We start from the raw sequence: 22,204 nt of genomic DNA, 5'->3' as shown, positions 1-22,204 counted from the left end.
TTCTAATACAATGTTTGGGTAAACTTTACAGAGAAATACAGAATCTATGCAAGCATATCTTTTGTCGTGCTATTGCTGGGTATTGGAGTTCCTCTTTGGTGGCACACAACCACGGTTCCACGAGTTGCTCTCCCTTATGCTGGGATCGAACGGCTTTCCGATCTTGACATAAAAATTCAAGTAAAACTTATTATCGCTAGTCATTCTCTAGATCGAATTGAATCCTTGGCTCGCGACATAACAGAGGCTTTCAAGAGTACCGGTAAGTTTGAAACTGACAACACTTTAATTTATTATTTTTTAAATGCACTTTTTCGCTGTTCTTCTTTTAAAATATAACTTTAATTTCTGTTCATTGTGAATTAGATTATAGTAATTATTAAACAGATAAATTTTAACGTACTGAGCGATTTCGCGTTGAATGGCCAAACTTAAAATATAAATGTAAGACATTAAAAAAATATTGCTTTGGAAGCATACTTGCAAACGCTTCGTGCAAGAGGTATTAACTTCTAAAGTTACAAGCAGATTTTTATGTAATTTCATGTTTTCATAAATACAATTAAGAAATGCGGCCTAAATAAAAATTCGGTTCATCTTTCGAATACCAATATTTGTATTTTGCTTTTTATATTTTGTATATTTTTAAATATTATACGCCTTCTGTAATTGTTTATGTATTTAGAGTTTCCATAAATGCACACAAATCCGTAGTCTAGTTATTTATAAAACTATTTCGAACAACTTCGAAATATCTCGTTTATTTTGAACGTCGTACTAATCATCATTGGACTTTTTTGCATAAAGTGCTATTAGGCAACGAGTGTATGAAATGCTTGTTAATAATATTCGATTATAAAAATTGAGAATAATGCAAATGTGCAAAGAAATTATAGGCGCACAATGTCAGTCAACTACTCGTTCTCTTATCGATAAGTGTAATGTTTATCCCCATCATTTTGAACAAAATATTTAATAATTACGATTTCATCCTTGTAAAGCAGTAGATGGAATCAATCTAGATTATTTCGATGTTATTCACTCCTATAGTCTTATAACTTTAGAAGTCAATACTCTTAAACGAAGTGTTTGTGGTCATACTTTCACAGAAAATTGTTTTTCTGCTTTGATGTCCAATATTCATATTTTAAATTTAGCCATTTAATCCATGAATATCCTATATACGTATGGTTTTCAGAGGTTTGAAAACTAGAGTCTTGGAAAAAATATTTACTGACGTTACTTAATGTTAAAGCATTTAATGATGTTTCAGATATCTATCGCATAGAGGTTGTAAACCTAGTGCTAGCCAATAATTTGTTGGCTTCAGCATTTACATATCGGGAACTAGAGAAAGTGGCAATCGATGTTGGTCAAATTTTACTGTTAGAGACGGACAAATTAAATGACACGGTACTTGTTGGGTCAAAAAGAACACTTTATTTCTCCAAAGAGACCAGTAAGAAAATTATTTCTCTGTTGTAGCTTAATTAGTCATTTATTGACATTTATGAATCTACTCGTAAATATGATTGTAATCGTGATTATTATTTCAGCAAGTTCAACTTTGATCCGAGTATTGTCTGAATGGATGTTACGCGAAAAATCACTAACTTTAACAAAGAATGCGCTTGCAGAACCGACTCTGTACAGCCTAGATGAGGAAAATAGAAGGAGATTTCCAGCTAGTCCTGCTTATGATGTGTTGATAACACTTGTGAATCCCAATCCAGAGAAATTAAATATCGACTGGAATTTGCATACGATGACCGAGAGTACGTATACACACATTGCTAGTCAAAAGTTTGGAACATTTTATGCTATTTAAAAAAAAAAGTTTTTCGGTCTATGTACATGGAAATGATTTTTACCTTTACTAAAAATATTGTTCCGACTTATAAATTAAACGTAATTGAAATACACTCCAATCTGAAACTTACAAGTGTTTTATATAATTTCTTGTTATAGAAATATTACCAATTCGTAAAAAATGTCTTCTTTTTTTACTGTTTAACATAGTATAGTAGTTAATTTTTTAATAGTTTCGAGTTTTACGTTATTCTAGGCTTTCTGTAGACATTTCCATTTATTTAGGAAACAATATCGAACTCAAAACAACTATACATATAGTTGATTATTATATTTCTTGTTTCCATGGTATAGACCATTTTATAAACTTTGTATTTTTCTACAGAATGTGCACAATGTAATTAAAACTTTTATCTTAAACCGTATGTTACGTTTTTTATACTTACGAGTAATATTAACTGTAGAATAAGCATATACATAAATACAGAAGAGTTGTATTCATACTTAAGACTAAGGGTGGTTCAAACTTTCGTGCGCCATGATACATATGTTGCGCTAAAATTGTAAGATGCAACGATTCATAGCACTGTTAAATTAAAATAAATTTCATAGCACTGTTAAATTAAAATTTGCTAGATTCGATCGCTAAAAACACTTTTTCTATTGTTTGCTTATTTTAGCATATGTTGAACCCTTCCTGGCCGAGCTTTCGATGTTCAGCAATTTCTCCGTGAAATCGCAGTGGTTATACTTACTACCGTTGGAAGTTAATCCGAAACTAGTGCTAGATAGTAGTCCACTAGGTAGACATTTCGCACTACCAGAGGATGTATTACCACAGGTAATCACGCCGTTGGAAAAGAAACTAGGTAAACCAATGTCATCTAATCTATTAGATTAAAAAAAAGAGACGAATACTGCAAAATAGGACACGTAACTCTAGGTGATAGTAAATACTATTTACCTTATTTATCTACATTTCAGCCTCGCAAGTCAGTCTTCACCCAACCATCAATTTTGTAATCTACGCTGTTCCCTGCGACAATGCTCCGCTACATATCTACACGCGTTCAGGGCACAGATCGAAAGCTAAAGCCAATGTTGAAGCGTTTCTTTCACCAAGGTAACATGTGTCATGAAATTTGAAAGGTAATAATGAATAGTTGAGTCGATGAGTTGACTGGAATTAATAACAGGTGGGGTGGCATAGTGTTGGTCAATCCATCTCTAGAGGCTTGTGCCGCCGTAAAATCCCATGAAACGGCTACTCTCACTCCTGATGAGACTTGTGCCGCTGTAAAATTCTATGAATCGACTACTCTCACTGCTGAAGAGGCTCGCGCTGCCGTAAAACCCAGTGAAATGGTCACTGTAATTCCTGAAGAGACTACAGTTGTTGGCACTTTTCTCGCTCAACTGAAACTTCTTCTAGGTATTCCTGAACCGGTAATCAGAAAACATTTGCTAATTAAAAGTATTTTTCTAAGTTTGCACCGTGACACAGTTAACAGAATCGTTTCGAATTGCTCATATAGATGTAACAGTTCGCAGCAGTAAGATTGCAGATTGTAATTAATTTTTTTCTGCTAAACCGAGTTTCCGTGTGAATGGGTTTTATTTATAAAGATATTTGACGTTGAAATAGCTCTAGTGCGACTACAGTAGGTCACATAAGGTTTATTAATTCGATTTTCAGTGAAAATATATTTTTGAATCTTTACTTTTTACAGGAAATTCTATTTTTACTTAAATTACTTTTTGTGAATAGTATTATTAACTTTAAATTATTTGTTTCATATATTTTGTTATATATATATTATTCTATGTTGTGAAAATTATTTATTATTAATTAAAGTGGCATATTCATGAATGTATAAACAGAAATATTTAGAGAATTATTACAATAATGCTAATCTTATGATCATTTTATTAGGCACATAACAATTTTAGAACGTGATCAAATTTTTGTTGTTCTTGTGACAAAACTATAACATTAAATACCTATATATAAATAAAATCAGCTCACACGAATGATTGGATTTGAGGTTGCTTCTTTCTTCCCTAGATTTACCGAAACATATTAAATTGAAATACACAATATTTATACTGTGTTTTATGTTTACCAGGTTAAAGTAATTGCAATTTTATTACTTACATTCTTTTTTCCATGTGTTTTAGAAACCCTTAAATGGTGTAAATATCGACCGTTTAGTAGGATTGAAAATACGTGATTGGGAAGTAGACGCGTTGCTGCGTATTCGAACGATTGAACAGCTAACTACGGCTAAATTAACTTTACAGTCGCTCGCTCGACTTCTTACAGAAATCAGAAACATTGTGATTACCGAAGTTGTAGGCAACAGGATCAAGACTGCTTTACATTTGATTGAAGAGTCAGCCACGAAGTTAACCCAAGGCGATCTTAGTCAAGGATTTCAATTAAGCAAAGAAGCGTTTGTTACTGCAGAAGCAGCATTTTCGGATCCAACACTCTTAGCTTTGCTATATTTTCCCGAAGATCAAAAGTAAATTGACAGTTCTTGTTTTATCATTCGATCGTAATTAATCATACATTATAATTTTGTTTTTTTTTCTGATTTCAGATATGCCGTGTACATTCCCCTCTTTCTGCCAGCTATGATACCAGTATTGCTTTCTTTAAAAAATATATATAGATATTACTACTTTGGAAGAATTAGTAAAAGTAAAGAAGATTAGAGCAACAAGTGTTCCACAACAGCTAAACTATTGTGTAACAATAAGACGCAAAGGCTTGTGACTTTATTTACCCTTGTGTGTATTCAAGTGAAAACGTAAAACTTAATTGCAGGTTTTAATGTTTTTGAAAAACAGGAAAAATTAAATATAGGCAAATTTTGACACATCTAGATTTTATATGCAATTTTTCCTTAATTTAGTGCTATCATTTTCTATGTATCTAGTAGACAATAACACAAGTGATACGAGTAAAAATATTATTTTTTATTGTATAAAGAAAATGACTGCAAAATTAATTTAAAAAAAGAAAAAGGGAAAAAGAAAGGAAAAAACATATTGAGCCAGTCAAAACGTTTCAACGATGATTTTCGAATGACATTAAGTTATACATAGCTACACTTGGTTTTTCTTTGTCGTGCATTTAAACGTACGTTTATGTGTCTTCGGAGTTTTCAAAGTTTCTTGTATAATTTGTGTTGTTGACAGAGAAAATTTATCAGGACCAAAATTCCATCACGCGTCACAGTGTATAACATCGTAAGTTAGAGCTAAATCAGATGCCTGTTCATACAGGTACACGTCTGTACACACACTTGTGCACGCATACTTTCTTAGTCACTCACGCATTCATGCACATTTAGTGCGATCAAGCGTCTTTCACTCATACCCACGTGTTCTTCCTATCAAATTTCAAATTAATTATCATTAGATCGTTAGAAACAGTTAATAATCTATATACAATAGTTGTGTATCAATCCTCAACCAGTTACCAAAAGGTTATAAAATTATCAAGTTGAATCGCTATAAAAAAATATGTTCAATTACCGTGAGATATTCCAGTAAAATTCAGGTAAATCGAATAAGCTGAATTCAATAAAGCTGTAATAGCTTCCCGATATTCGAACAAAGTGTTTCGTAATGCGATTAAGTAAATGTACTGATTTGCCGATTCTTTTGCATAACATGTTTATATACGTATATGCGTGTCCATTCTCGTCCATCGTAATCGATTCTCAAAAGAGGTTCGCCTCCCAAAGTAGTACACGGTTTTAACGTTAAGGTCACAGAAAATTTATGCAAGTTGCTTTCTGTACGTATAAATGAGAACAGCTATACGTGTCGTTTCGTCTTACGAATCTCGATCGGTAGCTGAACATGGCTAAGAATAAAAATAAATTAATCAGTGAATTGAAAAGCTTACTTATATGAAAAAGAAATAGAAAAGGACAAGAAGAAAGTCAACGGAGACTTTGAACTAGCTGTATCGCGTGTTGCAGAGCATCTGCGATATTCTGAAAAACAGGTACACCTTCGCGCGTCGCGTAGTCCGACAGGTACATTCTTCCCCGGTTGTAGTCTTTTGTGGCTTGTTCCGTCAGCTAAATAAAAACGTAATTTGTGTTTTTCTCTCTATATACATATACAAAGTACATATACATATGTGTACAAGAAAATTAAGATAAAACAATAAAAAACATTAGAAAAATGTGAGTGATAGAAAGGAGAAAGGTAAGGAAAATCAGGTTTTTGGTACAAACATGAGGGTAATAAATTAATCAAGAAAACACTGACCTTCTCTCCAGAAACTACACAACCTTCAGGAAGTGTTTGGACGCACAAGACCAGTTTTGCGTGCAATCCAATTAGATGAGCTGCCAATGCCATCACGGTAATACCACGAGAGTGTTGTGGCACGATTAGTAATATTAATCGCGAATTTTTCATTCTTTGCAATTCTTGTGGTAACACCTTTACGTTGTACTCATATAGGCTTGGTCGATAGAAAGATAATCCCATTGATCTAAAAGAAAAAGAACAATTTACACGTAGACTCAATGACTCTGTTACAATGTCGAGAATCGAAAGAACGTTACATCTCGAATGCTCACTCGATGGACGGTGCTGCAGACGTTTCTAACCAAAACTGATCTTTACCAATTACTCCAATGTATAAATCTCTCTTCTCAGATTCTGGCATCAAGGAATTTGTCCAATCTGAAACATTGAATAATTAAGCGGGACGTCTACATAGCTGTTTAGATACTTTCAGATGCTTTCAAGACTATTCGAATTCATGAGACATGAGTGACTTACAACTTGTTGAGTTTTATACACGTATTTTATAGATCATGGAAAATTTTTGAAAATAAAAAATACCTAAAAATCGGTTAAAAGGTTGCACAATAGCTCTGCGAAGAAATTTTGAAGCCTTCCTACATAATATACTCCAAACTGAAGGTATCTCACTTTCACAAGAAACGCCGTTGCTCTTCAACCTCCAAGTAGATTCAGCAGCTAGGGCGCAAAATTGTTCAAAGTTTATCCGTAATTCTCTCGGATCTCTCCTGGTTGGAAATCCATCGTCTATCAACGTCCTATGAGTTTCTAAAAACACATGCACGTACAAAGAATAGTATATACATTGGCGACTTTTACTTCTGTGTAACGCGATTGGTTGCCTAATTATTAACTAATTAGCTATTTACTAAGGACATGTAAAAGAAGCTTATTACCCGATTTATTTACGACATTAAGGAGATCCGAAATTGACACGTTGCATTTCACGTTCGTTTGTAACGCTATCCAAGCCTGCGAAACGAAGAAAGTGACGCAAACGTAATGTGTCGTAATAATTTCAACAATTGTAAACGTGCTTCCCGACAGAGAAAAAAGAAAAAAAAATGACTTACTTCTTCTAAACTGATACTTCCAGTGTCATTGATATCCATGGACTTGAAAATTTCCCTAAGCGTGCTACAAACGAGCAAGTTAAAATTTAATATTAAGTCATTATAATGCGATTTCGCGTAAATACTACTCTAAACATGACTGATGCTGAAAATGACTTACACCGCGTCCATTCCATTTTGACTTGTAGAGATTTTGATCGGTCTGATGCCCCCTTCGGAATGCAGATCTTGCACCTTTATTTCTTCGCGTAGCACCTATGACCACATTATGCGTTTAAATGATACTGATATTCAAAATACAAGGAAAAATTAATTGCATGTCCGCCTATTATTTCTGTGGTTGTAAGGCAAAATGATCTACGTCACATGTTTTTGTTTTCGAGATATTGGCGTTTACAGTTTTCAATTTCAATACTGCCTTATGCACTTGTGCGAAAGCTGAACTCTTATTTTTAACTGAAAAAGTTCTTTTAATACTCTTTCTTTTTTTTGAAAATATGAATTCTGCATTCTAGATCTTCATGGAGGCCTTAACTCGAATTTTTTGAAAATGTAAAATAGGTCGTTTTACCTTACACCAGCAGATTTATAAACTTCTGTATTAGTTAACTACCTTCGACGTGCAATTAAGGGCAACTGATACGCTTTCGAATATCGGTATCCTCTGCCTTTCCATAAGATATTGTAGTACCAACAATCCATTCATCAAGTCATAATATTCTCTATACAAAAGAAACTTGTTATTTGTCATCACTAATGTAATAGATGCACACCGTTCAACTATGGAGAAAAACAGTATCTCTTAAAAATATTTTACAGCTATTTTGCATTAAAATACGGCGCAGATATTCAAAAGTATTGAAAAATGTAAAATACTTAATTTCACATTTTTTTATAGTTATTGCCTTTCTCCATAGTTAGGCAATACAAAGAAACGTAGAAAACTTACTGAGTGGATACAGTTTCGCCGAGTATTGTTTGACCTTGACGATACGGATAAATAACGAGGATTAAAGACTCGCGACGTGTAGCTGCCAACTGAGCTGCCTCAATAATACCTGCAGTGTTGCGCGTTTGGTTATCGATTACAAAAAGTAACACTTTTGCCGTCTGTTTTGCTTCATATTCTTGAGCTATTAGTTCCGGTCCCCACTGTGATACTTGCTGAAACGTACTTAGAATAATTATAATGACGAATAACAGATTAGGAGAAATTAAATGAAATTTAGATTCACATACAGGATTATAATAAGTAATTCCAAGGCTTTGAAGAGTCGGTATTGCTATTTCTGACCTCCATGTAGTTGGATTACAAGATCCACCCAGAAATACCTCATATGCCATTCTCTCTATAAAAAAGTATCATGTAATTGAATGAAATATAGTACATAGAACGCTATTACAAGCGACACAGTATACAGTAAACTCACTTGAACCACTTTTGCAGTTAGTATCCTTTCCATCACAGTGTAACGGATGAGAGGTGCTCATAGAAACGGCTGTTCTGGAATAAGACATACAATTCAATCGATTGAATTTGATTCTCTGGTGATCCAACATAATATTATCACACTCAAACTATGCAAATTATTTTAATCTCTTTGCAAGAGGATTCGATATGTGCTCTGCATGTCTTTTACATTGTTTCACTGATGTAAAAATGATTGACAAACGAATTTGCAATCAAAAGTAAATATAATAACTGTATCAATTTTTGTTGGAGTGTGGTAATGAAACTATATGTTATAAATTAGTTTAAAAAGTTTTGCACTACAATATGAAACATACTTCCAAATATCAAATCCTTTTGCAACAAAGAGAAGTATGCTACGCTGCATTGTTGGTTTACAGTTGTCTCCTTTATGATCAATTATGTCCGGATATTTATTATTTTTAACCTACAACATATGTTGTTTTTCTTATTGATAATTTTGAAGTGGTTACAAACTTGAAAAAATGTATGATTAAATAAGAAACTACTAATAACTGATTTATACATTGAATTGATACATATTTGTACGAATAATTGTATTACCCTTTTTTGCACAAATGTGCCAATTCAACAACGAACATATAAAATTCTTGGAGCATTATACAAGTATAAAAATTGTCAACCAGGTATTCTTCAGCAAATTGCCACTCTTTACAACTCAACCAGCTTGCAAACAGCAACATCACGTATGTGTTTTTCACCTGAAACAGAATTGTATGTTTATTTTAAATTTGTCAACCTTCAATGCATATAATATTTTTGCAATGATTATACTTACTCAGATTCTGTCGATATTTATCGACGTATGTTTTGAAGGAAGTACAATAAGACCTCATTGTATAAAAAGACACATGCTATGGAAGAAGTCTATGTTCAACCAATATATCTATTCTTTAATCGTCCAACAGAGGAGAATTTCGAATTTTCCTGTATAAGAAATTATAAACACAATTAATGTTCTGTAGTAACACTGTTAAGTTTATTGTTGATTATAGTAGTAAAACAAGTTTTAAGGAAAGAATAAAAATAGATGAAGGGAAAGAATCAAAAAATTACTAAATACAAAAGGATAATTAAACATGATTTATCTTGAATTTATCACAAAAACTAACACAAAGTAAAATTATGAGTCACAAAATGCTTAATACGTAGTATTATTATTGTGGCGAGAGATCCATACGTTAGAGTGCACTATTTAATTATCTATCTGTCGTATCTATTCAATGCCATCCACTGAAAACGAGCATATAAAATCGTGGAGCGATGGAAAGTCTGTCAGACACACTAACCTTGACGATAGTTCGGTGCTGCATGCCCACGCACGAAAAACATATGTGGTAAACTTCGAGGAGAAAACCATCGATTTTAATTGCACTCGACGTGCTTTCATTTACGAGCCTCAAATGCGAATAAAGAACATGTCAACTAAACACAAATCCTTTGGAAAAATTAATAGTGAGAGCTCCGGTTGTGCACTCCCGCTATTGCTCATACTTATTTATACACCGTTATATTTAAAATGTAAGAACGCGTCGTCGAAGAGGCACTGCCACGAGCGGATCACAAATAAATTACATGTTCGTGAAAACTCCCCCCAACACTAGTGACACCACGCGCGCGATCTTATCCTCCGCGCGAAAAGTATCCCCTTGTTCAAAAGCACACCGCCACACTCGATCCACATTAATCTGTCCCAATGGAATTACTAATCGTTGGTGAAATCACAGATCAACGCTGCCACTGTTAAACATCGCGCTTCGCATCATTCTTCTTGTTTAGCTCTTGTATGTCCTCCCTTCTTTTTCGCTCTTCTCCCACCCTGTTTTCTCTCTCTATTCTTTTCAGTCGCCTTCTCTTTCCTTTATTGACGCAGTATCCTTTCTCTTCTTTTTTTTTTTCCTTATCGTTAATATTTTTTTTCCCTATCCCCCAAAAATTTAATTATTGCTCTTTGTCTCTATTTTGACTCGTCTAAAAATCGAGCTGTACAGAAATTTCGGCGGGAAGATTATAATTTCACTAGTACGAGAAAGGAAATATGCCGAGCGTATTTCGCGCAGTCGCAACGATGATTTGCGTGTTTTTCGCCTCCTTCATCGCCAACACTTGCCGCCATTCGTCCGTACGTGCCTGTAAGCTATCGCAGATCGCGTGTACCGACTGAAGACCAGACTCGGGAATGACGTAAACCTCTAACAATGAAGCGTGATGTCACACACATTGAAGTTCGTAGAGGTTGCTCTCACCATCGCCATTACAAGATGGTTACTATATAGGAAAAGGCAAAAGCAAAAGTCAATTTTTCTGAAACGCGCTGCTAAAGGCGAGAATGAGAGGACCGTAAATAAAGAACTGACTAACGCCACTAGTTTATAGTATCTGCACAAGTTCCGTATTATGCTATGTTCGACCTTCTTTCAGTCTCCGACAATCCACCACCTTTCTAAGTTTGATATTTTCTTCATCTGTTTTTTCAATACTTGTTTAATATATTTGCTTTATTGTCATATATTGGAGAAAATTCTTATTGTTTATTACCACAAATTAGAGAAAATTAATTAAATCTATGTACATAAAATATGCATTTTTTATAAGATATAGCAGAACTTACGATAATTCATTAAACAATGAGAAAAATGCACTTTATATGAAAATTTTGTACATTTATGCCTATAATACAGAAGACAAAATGATATCATACGGTAGCTGAGCATTGTTCAACAATAGAAGATAACAATCGATTGTTTATGATGTATACATACAGTTATAAGGAACCATTGTTATCTATATGTAGAAATACAATTTGATCTGAAACTTAAAAATCGAATAAGTAAGTAACGTAAATCATGTGAATTTCATATTTTGGAGAACATACAAAATGGAGGCGTTAAGAGCTACATTGAGGTGTAACACAACAGGTAGCAAATAGGATATAAACATATACATATGCAACAGATATTCCCATGTTAATATTCAATTAAGAGAATAATTTATTAGTGCAATAAAACATCAACGATTTTATCGCTGTGTGTACATATTTATCATTTATCAGGAAAGATGTATACAGAAGAAAATATGATGCAATTTAGAACGTAACAAACCATGGATATAAAAGAATATTCTAAATTGCTTGCTCACTTTATTGTTTACTTTCAATCGTTGTCAATTAAAAAAGTTTAAGTAGAAGTATCTACGTTAAGCAAACAGACGTATATTTGAGAACATACCTTAACCTTAAGGATTAAACTTATCCCTAACGTGTTCCCTATCTATGTATTCATGAATCGTGATGAACATCAAACTCGCAATTATAAATGTTTGGATGGTGTCGCGAAGTCGCACGAGTATTTTCAGATATAGTGTGATAAGGTAAAGACGATGGAATGATCTAGACTCTGCATAAAGATGCTTGGTATAATCGTGTCTGGTCGACTTGTAAGTATTAATCTATTTTGTAACAGATATCAATTTTGTATTCTATTTGAATTATGCGGCTATTAGTTTTCTATGAATAAATACAATATCTTAACTATATCGATATAAACATACGGGAATCGGTTTCCTACCATGTTGTAAATTGTAATATTTTTCGTTCATTGTTTATTGTTTGTTTCACGTCTTATTTATTTTCTCTCAATAATGCTGCCCACTTAATTATATCATTCATCAAGTGGTTGTAAACGTAATTACACGTGTTTATTAAGTATATTTAAAAAAGCTATAAACCTAGTAAAATCAAATTTAATTTTAAACAAGACTTCAATTAACAATTAATTGTTATTGATATTGTCGTATTGCAGGTACAAACTGATTTCCAACAAATAGGAGAAAATCAGTTCTTAATAACAGTACCGGATGCCGATAACATAAATCACATTGTGGTATTTCTAACGGGTACTATACCATTCCCTGATGGAACAGGCGGTGCAGGTATGTATTATACAATTATTATATGAGGCGTTTGGACTAATAAAGGCAAATTTAACATTTTGTAAAAATGTTTTCGTTACATCAAGTTAATTTATGGTAGCTACCATATATTCCTATATGAATGCTTTGTGAATTTTATGCTTCTTTCCTATATAAATTAAGGTTTTGAAGAATAAGAAAACTTCTTTTGAGTTTTTCGAGTTACCTGGTAGTAAGGGCGAATTCCATAGTTTGCGCTCTGCCAGGTGCTTCAATAGTACTCATGTTCTTTAAATAAAAGATAGAGGGAATATTTCAATTTTTTTACTATCTTGTAAGTGCAGTTATAATTGCTAACATGTAAAAAAGAAAAAGACAAAAAAAGAACTATTGATATATGAAGATATAAGAATCTTTTGTTGAATTTGTCCTTACTACCCCAAACACTTCATATTATCACATAAATATAAACATATGGTAATATAAAGTTAATTAAAATTCAATTTCCACAGTATATTTTAGTTGGCCGGATCCAATTGCTCCGCCAAATTGGCAATTTCTTGGATACATTTCAAATGGCAAACCATCAGCGATATTTAAAATATCAACCTTAAAGAAAAATCATGAGTTTGAAAACAGTAATGTAGGAATTTTTGGAGTTGGAAAGATTTCACATGTAGCACAAATAGGAGTTTCAATTGAACCTCTTGGAGCCATAGAAATGCAGGCAACTACACTGGCCGAAACCCAATCAAACTCCTTTTTAGAATTCGTTCAGAAGATGCTCAGCAGCTTCTTAAATTATATATCAAGTTTTTCTGTGACTCAAGCACAAATGACGCCAAATCCAACGGAAAACTTCGTACCATTATCAACAATTCAAGGATGGTACGAAACTTTTGAGAGAAGATTACAACAAAATCCAAACTTTTGGAAAGCATGATGTGAAAGTGACTCTCGATAGTTCGTTTTCCATTTTACATAGCGACGCATCATTCTGTGTTCGCGCTTTCGTTAACAAGATGCAGATAAGATTGCATCACCTTATACATCAGGATTTAAATTTATTATACTTTCATCGAGAGCAGTATGATGGCAATAATAAGAATAACTATGATGCTATCACGTACTTCGCTTAAAATGCAGAATTTGTTACCTGTAAATGTTTTTATCGCAATTAATAATTATGTATTTGCTCTCTAAATTGGTCTTTACATGATTTTCGCTACGAAAATTTCTTTTCGTGATTTATGAAAAATGTAGCTACAAGTACATATTGCAAAAGTGTAAATATTTTTAGTTTTTGATAACGTGTAAGAAAAAGCGACAAGTCAATGCGCATGCGTGTTAATTGTTCATTTCGTTTGCTGAACAAAATAACCATGAATGAATGTGAAGTTAGAGAGTTACGTTACAGACGAAAATTGAAAGAGCTGCCAGTAAAGAAAGTGCGAATGCAGTAGCGCTACCTGTATTTCTATTTGAAAAGACTAAGATTAATCAATACGTGATTATTTTAAATAAGATTTCAATTCGAAAATTATGTATGCATATACCTATACAAGAGCCGGCATATATATACGTATGTAAAAGTACATATACATGTGTGTAAATTAACATATATACATAACGTGTCGGAAAAACATTATTATCTTTTATTTTTTTCTGTATCAGATACACATTTATTTTGTTTTTTTCATTATTTGATGTGTTTGTGACTATAAAAATACAATAAATATAAAACAGTATTGTAACTAATGACGTTTCAATTGAAAACCCTTTATAAGAAACGTTCGCTCTTTAGAAATCGTTACGAAGGTAGAATCGAGCAATGAAAATGCTGCTTAATTTATAATATAGACTGATCTGTCAGTGTAACTTTCACGTCAGATGGAGAGAGTATTTTTCATGAAAATTAATTGAAAATTTTGAATTCCTTGTAATACTGCTGTCTCGCAAAAAAGAAGTAAGCGAGTCAGTTGATGAAGATTGTGCGCCGTGATGTTAATAATTTCCGCGAACCATCTTAACGAAAAATAATCGCGCTTCGATTGGGTTCGTATGAGATTAGTTAGAGTCGCGTTTATCCCGTAAGATATCTCTACGTACCCACCACACAATCTAAAAGATCAACGTATTCGTGAAAATTAAATTTAAATTTATTGCGTCTCTTTCGTTACGGAGAAATGGTCTCTCCAACGAATAATATCCTCATTCTGTTTCTCGTCTAAACGACTGTTCATGGATCTTGAATGAAGTATCAAAACGGTTGTCGGACATCGTCCATCGCGGAGAAACTTCGCAGTCCAAGGTAAGACATTGTCGTTGTCCCGAACTCGTCGCTTTTTATCGGTTGCTGTTTACAAGAAAAATTATAGCCAATTTTACAATTGCTCTAATCGGAAACGTATCGGTCGTATTTCAACGTTTCTACCTTTGATGTTACGTGTAATACCATTTAGTTTAGTAATCATCCGTAATCGGAGTCACTTGATCACTAGAATTAGTTTTTGTGTCATACGATCATGAATAAATTTACGTCCCTTTAAAAGACGGTTTTATTGTCTGGCGGAATTTGAAATCTTGTTCGTGAATTTCGAGCGTTTGTCATCTGCGATAGAATTAGTTTTTAAGGAATGATTGGAAATCGTGAAGTTGTCGTAAATTCCAGCGAAATATGTTTTCGTGTTTCCTTCGTGAGCGTTAATGTTTAAAGCATTCAGAGGTGGAACATTATTGTTCCTCGTATCTCGTACTTCGTACGTCCACATTCTTTCCTGCAGATATTTCTTTGTATGGTAGTGCAACTTTCGAACGATATAAATCGATAATCGGTAACAAATTGTCGTGACAGTCATTCCTGTCTCGTCTAAATCGTACCGATGTCATGTTTTTGTCGGTGTATTATGCTGTTTGAAATGAACGCATACAAATTTAATATCATAAAATGTCTGTTAAAATGGATTTCAATGAAACAGTGTATGTGCATTATGTAGAAGACGCAACGTTGTAAATAATTTGAAATTTCCAGAATGTAACGTGTGATTTCAATATGTGGTATAAAAATAGTGCAATTTATCGTTTTGGAAAGTACCTTATAACCTAGCTCCAAGTTGTCTGTAAAGATATAGGTAGAATCCATAATTAATGTTCCTCATGTTTATGTGGAAGAATAAAGTCTGTATATGTTGTATTGCAGAGAGGAGGAGATGGAGAGTTCCGAAGAACCAACAAGTTTGCAATCTATTTGTCATTTACATGCTTCAGAATTATTTCCAAAGCACACACATTTTGAATGCGAGGATCAGACGCTCACAGTTCCATTTACACTTCTGAGTGGGGAATTTATTGTAGCACTTGGACGTACATCAGATGGGGTGTTAGCACTATCTAATTACAGACTATATTTGCAATTGAGTCAAACTTGTTACAACATCCCATTGGGTTTAATAGAACAATTAGAAGTCAAAGAGATTTTCTTTTTACATATTGGTTGTAAAGATGCACGTTCGTTGAGGTATACAATGATTTAATTTATTTAAAATATTTCATTACATTTTATTTATCTTTTCTATTAATTTTATGCCTGATCGTTTCAGCTGTGCCTTTTCCACAAATGAACATTGTTTAGAATGGTTTAAGCGACTGCATAAAGTGACTTATCCACGAAAAAGCATAGAAGATATATTTGCATTTGCATATTATGCATGGTCAATTGAGGAAGGTAAAGATTGCTCAAAGCTTGGAAAAGATAACCCTTCGTATGTTGCTACTTTTAATTCGGAGGTAAGTAACTAGTAGCAAACAAGTTGAGATTTAATCGTAATTAATTATCTCTTTTATTTTTATTAGGTAGAACGGTTGAAATTCAATTTGCATGGTACGTGGCGCATCAGTCAAATTAATAAAGATTATCGTATGTGCCCATCTTATCCACCATTACTTTTGGTTCCTGCTTGTATTTCGGATGAAACTTTGGAGATTGTGGCTAAGTTCCGTAGTTCTCGTCGCATTCCTGCTGTTGTTTGGAGGTATTACAAAAAAGTACAAATTTTTTGTAGTGAAATATGGTTTTACATTAACAAAAAACCTCTTTTTCCTTTAAAGGCATGTAAACAATGGTGCGGTAATAGCGCGAAGTAGTCAACCAGAAGTTGGTTGGCTTGGTTGGCGAAGTAAAGAAGATGAGGGTCTCTTGAAAGCTCTTTCGGATGCGTGTTCTTACGATAAAGGTGAAGTGACTATAATGGATTCTTCTATTGTTTATTCTGATGCTGGCGAAGACAATGGCATGGCAAATAGCACCAAAGTGGGTATCACAAGGATATTTAAGCGAGTTACTTAATAGTTTCGATACACCTTGTTATTGGTCGGAGATTCGATAAAAAGAAATTACAAATAAATTTAAAACACTCGATATCTTTTTGATTTGTAACTTACTTGCAGAAAGTTTTAATCGTGGACGCAAGATCGTACACAACCGCCGTAGCGAATAGAGCGCGCGGTGGTGGTTGCGAATGTCCTGAATATTATCCCAGTTGCGACATACAGTTCATGAATTTACCAAATATTCACTCGATTCGGAAGAGTTTTCACGCGGTGAGACAGCTTTGTGCATCGGACGCGGATCAACCCACGTAAATGTTTCGTTGTAACAACCCTATTTATTATCAGTAAGTGTCATTGGTAAGACCTCTCTCACAATCGATTTTGTTTCGGTGTGTAGTTGGCTCAGCCTCTTAGAAGGTACGCGATGGTTACAACATATGTCTGGATTGTTACGTGCAGCGGTGACAGTAGCATCTACAATAGAAAGGGACGGTCGACCAGTATTGGTACATTGTAGCGACGGCTGGGATAGGACACCTCAAATAGTCGCTTTAGCGCAAATCCTTCTCGATCCGTATTATCGAACTATGGAGGTATGCTGAAGGTACTCCCTTTTTCTCTTTTTGTTTATTGCAGCACAACCCTTCAATTACTTTTCTTTAATGTTACCAGGGTTTCCAAATATTATGCGAGAGAGAATGGTTAGACTTTGGACACAAATTTGCGGATCGTTGTGGACAAACGGTTGGCTGTGAAGATCCAAATGAACGATGTCCGGTATTTTTGCAATGGCTCGACTGTGTACATCAGTTAACTCTACAATTTAAGTGTAGCTTTCAGATGTCTCCGGCGTATCTCGTGAGTACATCAACATTCCTGGTTACTGCTTTCTAACCAGTTATATGTATGTACGTACAAATGTTTCGTTTCCGTTAACGTTACAGCATTAACTAACAACCCGACATTGACTCGATTGATTTCAGGTGAAGCTAGCACAGCATACATATTCACAGCTTTTCGGCACATTTCTCTGCAACACGAGGCAAGAAAGACTTCAGTTAAGAATATGGGACCGTACATTTTCAGTTTGGCGCTTCCTTAATTCCAGTTCATTCGTAAATCATTTGTACTCACCCCTAAAAAATCAAGTAAGATATTTTTCATTTAGTATTTCAACCGTTGTACATTCGCTACAATTTTTTATTTAATTTTAATAAAATACTTAATGGTATTTTATTTTGCACTATTGATCTGATCATATTATTTAAAATACATACATGTACACATGTATATGCTCTCTTGCACATATGTACATACGATGTATATCGGCGATCGTTATTATTATCAGGTATTATGGCCAAGATGTAACGTACGAGACCTCGTTTTATGGTCTGAAGTATACTCGGGTTCTATGGAATCCTCTCTTGGCGTTCGAGATGATAAACAGAGGGTGACTATGATAGATATCGAGAGTGGCGAAAGTGAAGAACCACAGGGACAAATGACTAAAACACGATCGTACGGGGATCTTATGCATGCTGCCCCGGATCATGCGGCCTATCTTCATCGTAGACTCAGCGACCCAAGTATTTCTGTGGAAAAGTAATTATTGCTATTATTGCTCTTTTTGTCTATTGCACCTTATATTTCTGACCATTAATTTTTTGATATCGTTAAGACTTTTCTTTTTCTATAAATTGATATATTATAAAGGCAATAAATTGGTAGCATCAGTGGTAATGCGGTTACAGGAAATTTGATTCTTTAACACTCGACGGGGAAACCATGGGAGAGAAAACTGTAAATCGTGTAGAAGATTGTAAGGCTGAAAGTATAGAAAAGAATACATCAGATAGTGAGGATAAGGCAAAGGGTAACACAATAACTCAAGCTTCAAGTGATTCTGTAGCAAATCCATCAGTAGACAGTTCAACGGACACGCTTATACCTAGTAACGATTCTCTTCTAAGTACAACCACCACTGATAACGACACGTAAGTATCATATATTATAAAACAAAATCAGGTCTAAACTTGAGAAATTAAAATTCAAGTTAAAATTTAATGAATTATTTCTATTTTACAAAGACAAGTCTCAAGATGATACCCTCATTTTCAGTGATCTCTTGTACAAATGATAGAAGCTCAAAAAGCTATTTTTCATCAATAGTTTAGTTTTTCATGCTGGTTTTTGTTTATTATTGAATGCATTACATAAACTGCAGATAAAAATTCATTACTAAATTTTTAAAAAATATGAGTCGTATTTAATATTTTAATTCTAATGCGTACAGAAGATTAAGTGTTATCTATCGTAAAAAACATGAGAAATAAATATATGTGTTTGTAAATTGAATAAAAAAATTGATTTTTTAACATGGTCATTTTGCTTCATGTGTCTGATAGCTATTAGAAACGTTAGTAAATGTTTGTGTAAACACAAGTTGACTGTGCCTAACATGAGGATAAGAATTTCGCTTTACGTAAGTTTGAATATTTAAATATTGTTTATATACTATGTATAATAATAAAAAACGAGCATGAAAAAAATTGGGTACTGTATAAAAGACTTAATGAAATTTGAACATGTAATTAAATAAATATCTTCTAAATGATTAATTTTGACATTTTTGTATTGATAGCTTCAGTATTTGAAGCTTCACTACTATAAAATCTTATTCAATATTGTGGGTAACACCTCGCGACCTATTCTTGTAAGAAAAGTTCCACACCAAATATGAATCAGGATTCAAATCCGGATTCGAATTCGATCCGAACAACAAAAAGTGTTTGTCTAGCAGCAGGCCGCAGAAAAATTCACCACAGGACATTGTATCGCCGTGGATCGAAGCGAATGCCACTGGTCGAACCATTTGCTCTTGCAACCGTAATTACAATCAGAGCAGTGGACAAAGTCAAAATCACAACCATAATGAAGGAAGTGACGTCAGTGATGGCAGTGCGCCATTAATATCAAGAACACCTAGTAGTGTTTGTCCGGTTTCTCCAAGTCATCAGGATGTGGTGCCAGATAGTCCTGACAGGCTGGATGACGTCGATGGTCTTCCCGTTATACATTGCGATGTTCAAATGCGCGTCCAACAGATCATCGTCGAAAATAAGGTATATTTTATTATATATAACATATTTACAAAATCATAAGTTCACAAATGATTACTTTAGAATTTGTGCGTTGTTACGTTTTAGTTAAAAGAAGAAGCTTTAAGAAAAGAGTTACATACTACGAGGTTGGCTTTAATCAAACAAGTTTGCAATCATAACACAGATACTGATCGCATCGATGATATTGTGAGTGTTTAAGGACTTGGTGTTGAAATTCGTCGAAGAGGGATTTCAATCAACTGAAGGTGTTGGCCTGATACGTTTCAGGGATCGTTACCCGATTCGGTGGGAAGCGCCGGCGATCACGGAGAATCATTACCTTCGGATATGTCTTGGGAAGCTGTTGAAGACCTAGGCCCTGCTCCCACTCTATGGGTGCCTGATCATGCGGTGAGTCGATGCATGGGTTGTGACACGGAATTCTGGCTTGGGAAACGTAAACATCACTGTAGGTAAGCAAAGCTATTTGCCACAACACATAATAATTCGTGATGGGAAACCACTATGACGGATTAAAAAAGAAAATAAAAAAGTTGTATCTCTTTAAAATATTAAAGTAAAATTCGCAAAACTTAAACGCGTTTTTTTCGGAACCATGTTTTTCAAATTAGGCAGATCCATAACACAGTTAATTGTTATCCAATTTATTTCAAATATTGTGTGGTGATTCTTAGTATTATACTTTTCAGTTATATATAAGGAATTTTCAATTGAATAGTTAGTTTTTATATAATGTTAAAAACTTTTACACTTTTTTGACATTTTTTCTTCAAAGTTCTATCACCTTATAACAATTTTTTCTTTATTCAAATCAGTCTTATAACTTAAGAAAATGGAATGAGTTGTACGTTTTCAACAAATTTTTGGAGAGCTCTTACTCTAGTTTTTGCAATGACTATGATCATGAATATTTTTGTATGAAATTTTTAGAAGACATAGCTAAAGAAATATACTTCATGGGAGTATTAAAAATTTTTTTAAAAAAACTTCAAGTTTACTTGAAAAAATTCTTGAAAATAGTCTTTATTTTTATCTGCCACGGTGGTTTCCCCCCTTGATACTGAAGTTATGCGGTCTAAAGGTACTACTCCTATCGCAGATGCTGTGGCAAGATCTTCTGTGCAGATTGCTCAGAAAACTCGACACCGTTACCTAGCGAGCAGCTTTACAATCCAGTGAGAGTTTGTAGCGATTGTTTTTCTCGGCTGCATCGGCATACAAGTCCTTGTCAGTGCAATAACAGTAATGCTCGTCATTCAAGTAAAGGAGAAAACGATGTAGAGTTTTCGTCAAATTCTGAAAGTTTAACTCCTTGTCAAAGATCGAAGGGGTTAAACATGACAAAGGATAGCTGTTGCGACAACTTACTACAGGTTACGCATCAAAAGACACAGCCATCGGTCACAGCGGCCACGGTAAATTGAAGATCCGTAAGAACATATAGCAAGGACATGCATCGCAGCTTTCAGGTTTCGATTTGGTTTCTGACGATATGCGTGCAAAGCAACGCGGGTTATATTTAACTCCGATTTGCGCGATTTCCGGTTATTTAATCTACACGTGAGTTGTACCTTACGTCGATACACGGCGTCCGATACCATGTGTGAGCGTGCGTCACGATCTTTACGATCGCAACAATGGATTCGCCTCGATCGATCGAATATATTTATTGCTAGATAAAGTAATAATTTGTACGAAGAAGTGTATAGCGTGTCAAAGTCAGAAGACGAGTCAGTATACGAGGTTGTACATACACCTTAGACGTAACTTGATCCAACGAGATACCTGGCTTCTTCGAACGAGACTATTCAAGTTTCCCCGTTTTTAGAAAATCTTATCTATGCTCCTCACGAGATACAGCGAAACGAGGCCGTGGAACGTTTTGGATAGGCTGTGACTGACGTCTAGTTTTAGACACCATACGAGGTGCGCTCTTAATTAATTGTCGATCGATCGATGGAGTGACTCGTTGAATAGTAGTTGGATTACGACACGAGTAACCTGTATTTGTATATTGCCGCTGTTTACGAGAATTGGAATATTAAATGTCATTATCGTATGCTATCGTTTCCGTCTATCTGCCTCTTTCTTCTTTTGTCGCTCTTTTTGACATGCTCCCTCCTTAATCTTAAAAC

General features: G+C 34.3%; 4 protein-coding genes across 14 annotated transcripts in view; 3 read left to right on the top strand and 1 right to left on the bottom strand.

Moving 5' to 3' along the window:
* Positions 1-4,693, top strand: part of Pig-s (phosphatidylinositol glycan anchor biosynthesis class S) — a 35,774-nt gene extending 31,081 nt beyond the window's left edge. For all 3 annotated transcript variants that reach the window (XM_076376038.1, XM_076376037.1, XM_076376036.1), the window contains exons 3-10: positions 32-262; positions 1,274-1,459; positions 1,557-1,775; positions 2,490-2,678; positions 2,794-2,932; positions 3,006-3,255; positions 3,988-4,334; positions 4,413-4,693. In XM_076376038.1, the coding sequence (XP_076232153.1) occupies positions 32-262; positions 1,274-1,459; positions 1,557-1,775; positions 2,490-2,678; positions 2,794-2,932; positions 3,006-3,255; positions 3,988-4,334; positions 4,413-4,527 (1,676 nt within the window). In that variant the 3' untranslated portion in view covers positions 4,528-4,693. The remainder of the gene's footprint in view (positions 1-31; positions 263-1,273; positions 1,460-1,556; positions 1,776-2,489; positions 2,679-2,793; positions 2,933-3,005; positions 3,256-3,987; positions 4,335-4,412) is intronic.
* A 170-nt stretch (positions 4,694-4,863) lies between these two features.
* On the bottom strand, positions 4,864-10,887 carry LOC143177822 (uncharacterized). 6 transcript variants are annotated; one of them, XR_013001661.1, is made up of 15 exons: positions 9,999-10,881; positions 9,488-9,636; positions 9,253-9,410; positions 8,648-8,721; positions 8,457-8,566; positions 8,167-8,381; positions 7,831-7,939; positions 7,378-7,472; positions 7,218-7,281; positions 7,041-7,116; positions 6,685-6,912; positions 6,417-6,522; positions 6,100-6,328; positions 5,353-5,906; positions 4,864-5,207 (listed from the first exon to the last, which is right to left on the bottom strand). XR_013001661.1 is itself a non-coding variant. In XM_076376039.1 (14 exons), the coding sequence occupies exons 3-14, from the start codon at positions 9,390-9,392 to the stop codon at positions 5,766-5,768; spliced, it is 1,587 nt and encodes a 528-aa protein (XP_076232154.1). In that variant the 5' UTR covers positions 9,393-9,410; positions 9,488-9,636; positions 9,999-10,881; the 3' UTR covers positions 4,864-5,765. The 6 variants fall into 6 exon arrangements, 5 of the variants coding, with proteins under 5 accessions (XP_076232154.1, XP_076232155.1, XP_076232156.1 ...); XM_076376039.1 differs by having other exon boundaries at positions 4,864-5,906; XM_076376040.1 differs by having other exon boundaries at positions 4,864-5,906; positions 6,775-6,912.
* Positions 10,888-11,912: 1,025 nt separating this feature from the next.
* Positions 11,913-14,372, top strand: LOC143177826 (protein OPI10 homolog). Its single transcript, XM_076376048.1, has 3 exons — positions 11,913-12,144; positions 12,510-12,639; positions 13,131-14,372. The coding sequence occupies exons 1-3, from the start codon at positions 12,115-12,117 to the stop codon at positions 13,559-13,561; spliced, it is 591 nt and encodes a 196-aa protein (XP_076232163.1). The 5' UTR covers positions 11,913-12,114; the 3' UTR covers positions 13,562-14,372.
* Positions 14,373-14,488: 116 nt separating this feature from the next.
* Positions 14,489-22,128, top strand: LOC143177817 (phosphatidylinositol-3,5-bisphosphate 3-phosphatase MTMR4). Of its 4 annotated transcripts, none has more exons than XM_076376024.1 (15): positions 14,496-14,929; positions 15,818-16,135; positions 16,218-16,404; positions 16,471-16,649; positions 16,726-16,927; positions 17,065-17,255; positions 17,345-17,540; positions 17,620-17,805; positions 17,931-18,095; positions 18,296-18,549; positions 18,699-18,941; positions 19,745-20,069; positions 20,154-20,255; positions 20,337-20,521; positions 21,169-22,128. In XM_076376024.1, exons 1-15 carry the CDS (start codon positions 14,871-14,873, stop codon positions 21,491-21,493), a joined length of 3,117 nt encoding a protein of 1,038 aa, XP_076232139.1. In that variant the 5' UTR covers positions 14,496-14,870; the 3' UTR covers positions 21,494-22,128. The 4 variants fall into 4 exon arrangements, with proteins under 4 accessions (XP_076232142.1, XP_076232139.1, XP_076232140.1 ...); XM_076376025.1 differs by having other exon boundaries at positions 14,498-14,929; positions 19,748-20,069; XM_076376026.1 differs by lacking the exon at positions 14,496-14,929 and adding an exon at positions 15,464-15,749.
* Positions 22,129-22,204: the final 76 nt, after the last annotated feature.

The sequence above is a fragment of the Calliopsis andreniformis genome, chromosome 4, assembly GCF_051401765.1.
Source record: "Calliopsis andreniformis isolate RMS-2024a chromosome 4, iyCalAndr_principal, whole genome shotgun sequence".
Classification (NCBI taxonomy): Eukaryota; Metazoa; Arthropoda; class Insecta; order Hymenoptera; family Andrenidae; genus Calliopsis; species Calliopsis andreniformis.
Note: the sequence above shows the minus strand (reverse complement) of the source record. Positions and strands in the feature narration are given on the sequence as shown.

What these genes read in the sequence shown, in the direction of transcription:
- LOC143177822 (XM_076376039.1), bottom strand. Translation starts at nt 9,392, where the DNA reads ATGTTGCTGTTTGCAAGCTGGTTGAGTTGTAAAGAGTGGCAATTTGCT. An exon ending in TCTGCAGCACCGTCCATCGA is followed by an intron (nt 6,329 to 6,416) that starts GTGAGCATTCGA and finishes TTTTTCTTTTAG; the next exon opens with ATCAATGGGATTATCTTTCT. An exon ending in GTGTAGTTTCTGGAGAGAAG is followed by an intron (nt 5,907 to 6,099) that starts GTCAGTGTTTTC and finishes GTTTTTATTTAG; the next exon opens with CTGACGGAACAAGCCACAAA.
- LOC143177826 (XM_076376048.1), top strand. Translation starts at nt 12,115, where the DNA reads ATGCTTGGTATAATCGTGTCTGGTCGACTT. An exon ending in TAATCGTGTCTGGTCGACTT is followed by an intron (nt 12,145 to 12,509) that starts GTAAGTATTAAT and finishes GTCGTATTGCAG; the next exon opens with GTACAAACTGATTTCCAACA. An exon ending in TGATGGAACAGGCGGTGCAG is followed by an intron (nt 12,640 to 13,130) that starts GTATGTATTATA and finishes CAATTTCCACAG; the next exon opens with TATATTTTAGTTGGCCGGAT.
- LOC143177817 (XM_076376024.1), top strand. Translation starts at nt 14,871, where the DNA reads ATGAAGTATCAAAACGGTTGTCGGACATCGTCCATCGCGGAGAAACTT. An exon ending in TTGCTACTTTTAATTCGGAG is followed by an intron (nt 16,405 to 16,470) that starts GTAAGTAACTAG and finishes TATTTTTATTAG; the next exon opens with GTAGAACGGTTGAAATTCAA. An exon ending in CTGATCGCATCGATGATATT is followed by an intron (nt 20,256 to 20,336) that starts GTGAGTGTTTAA and finishes GATACGTTTCAG; the next exon opens with GGATCGTTACCCGATTCGGT.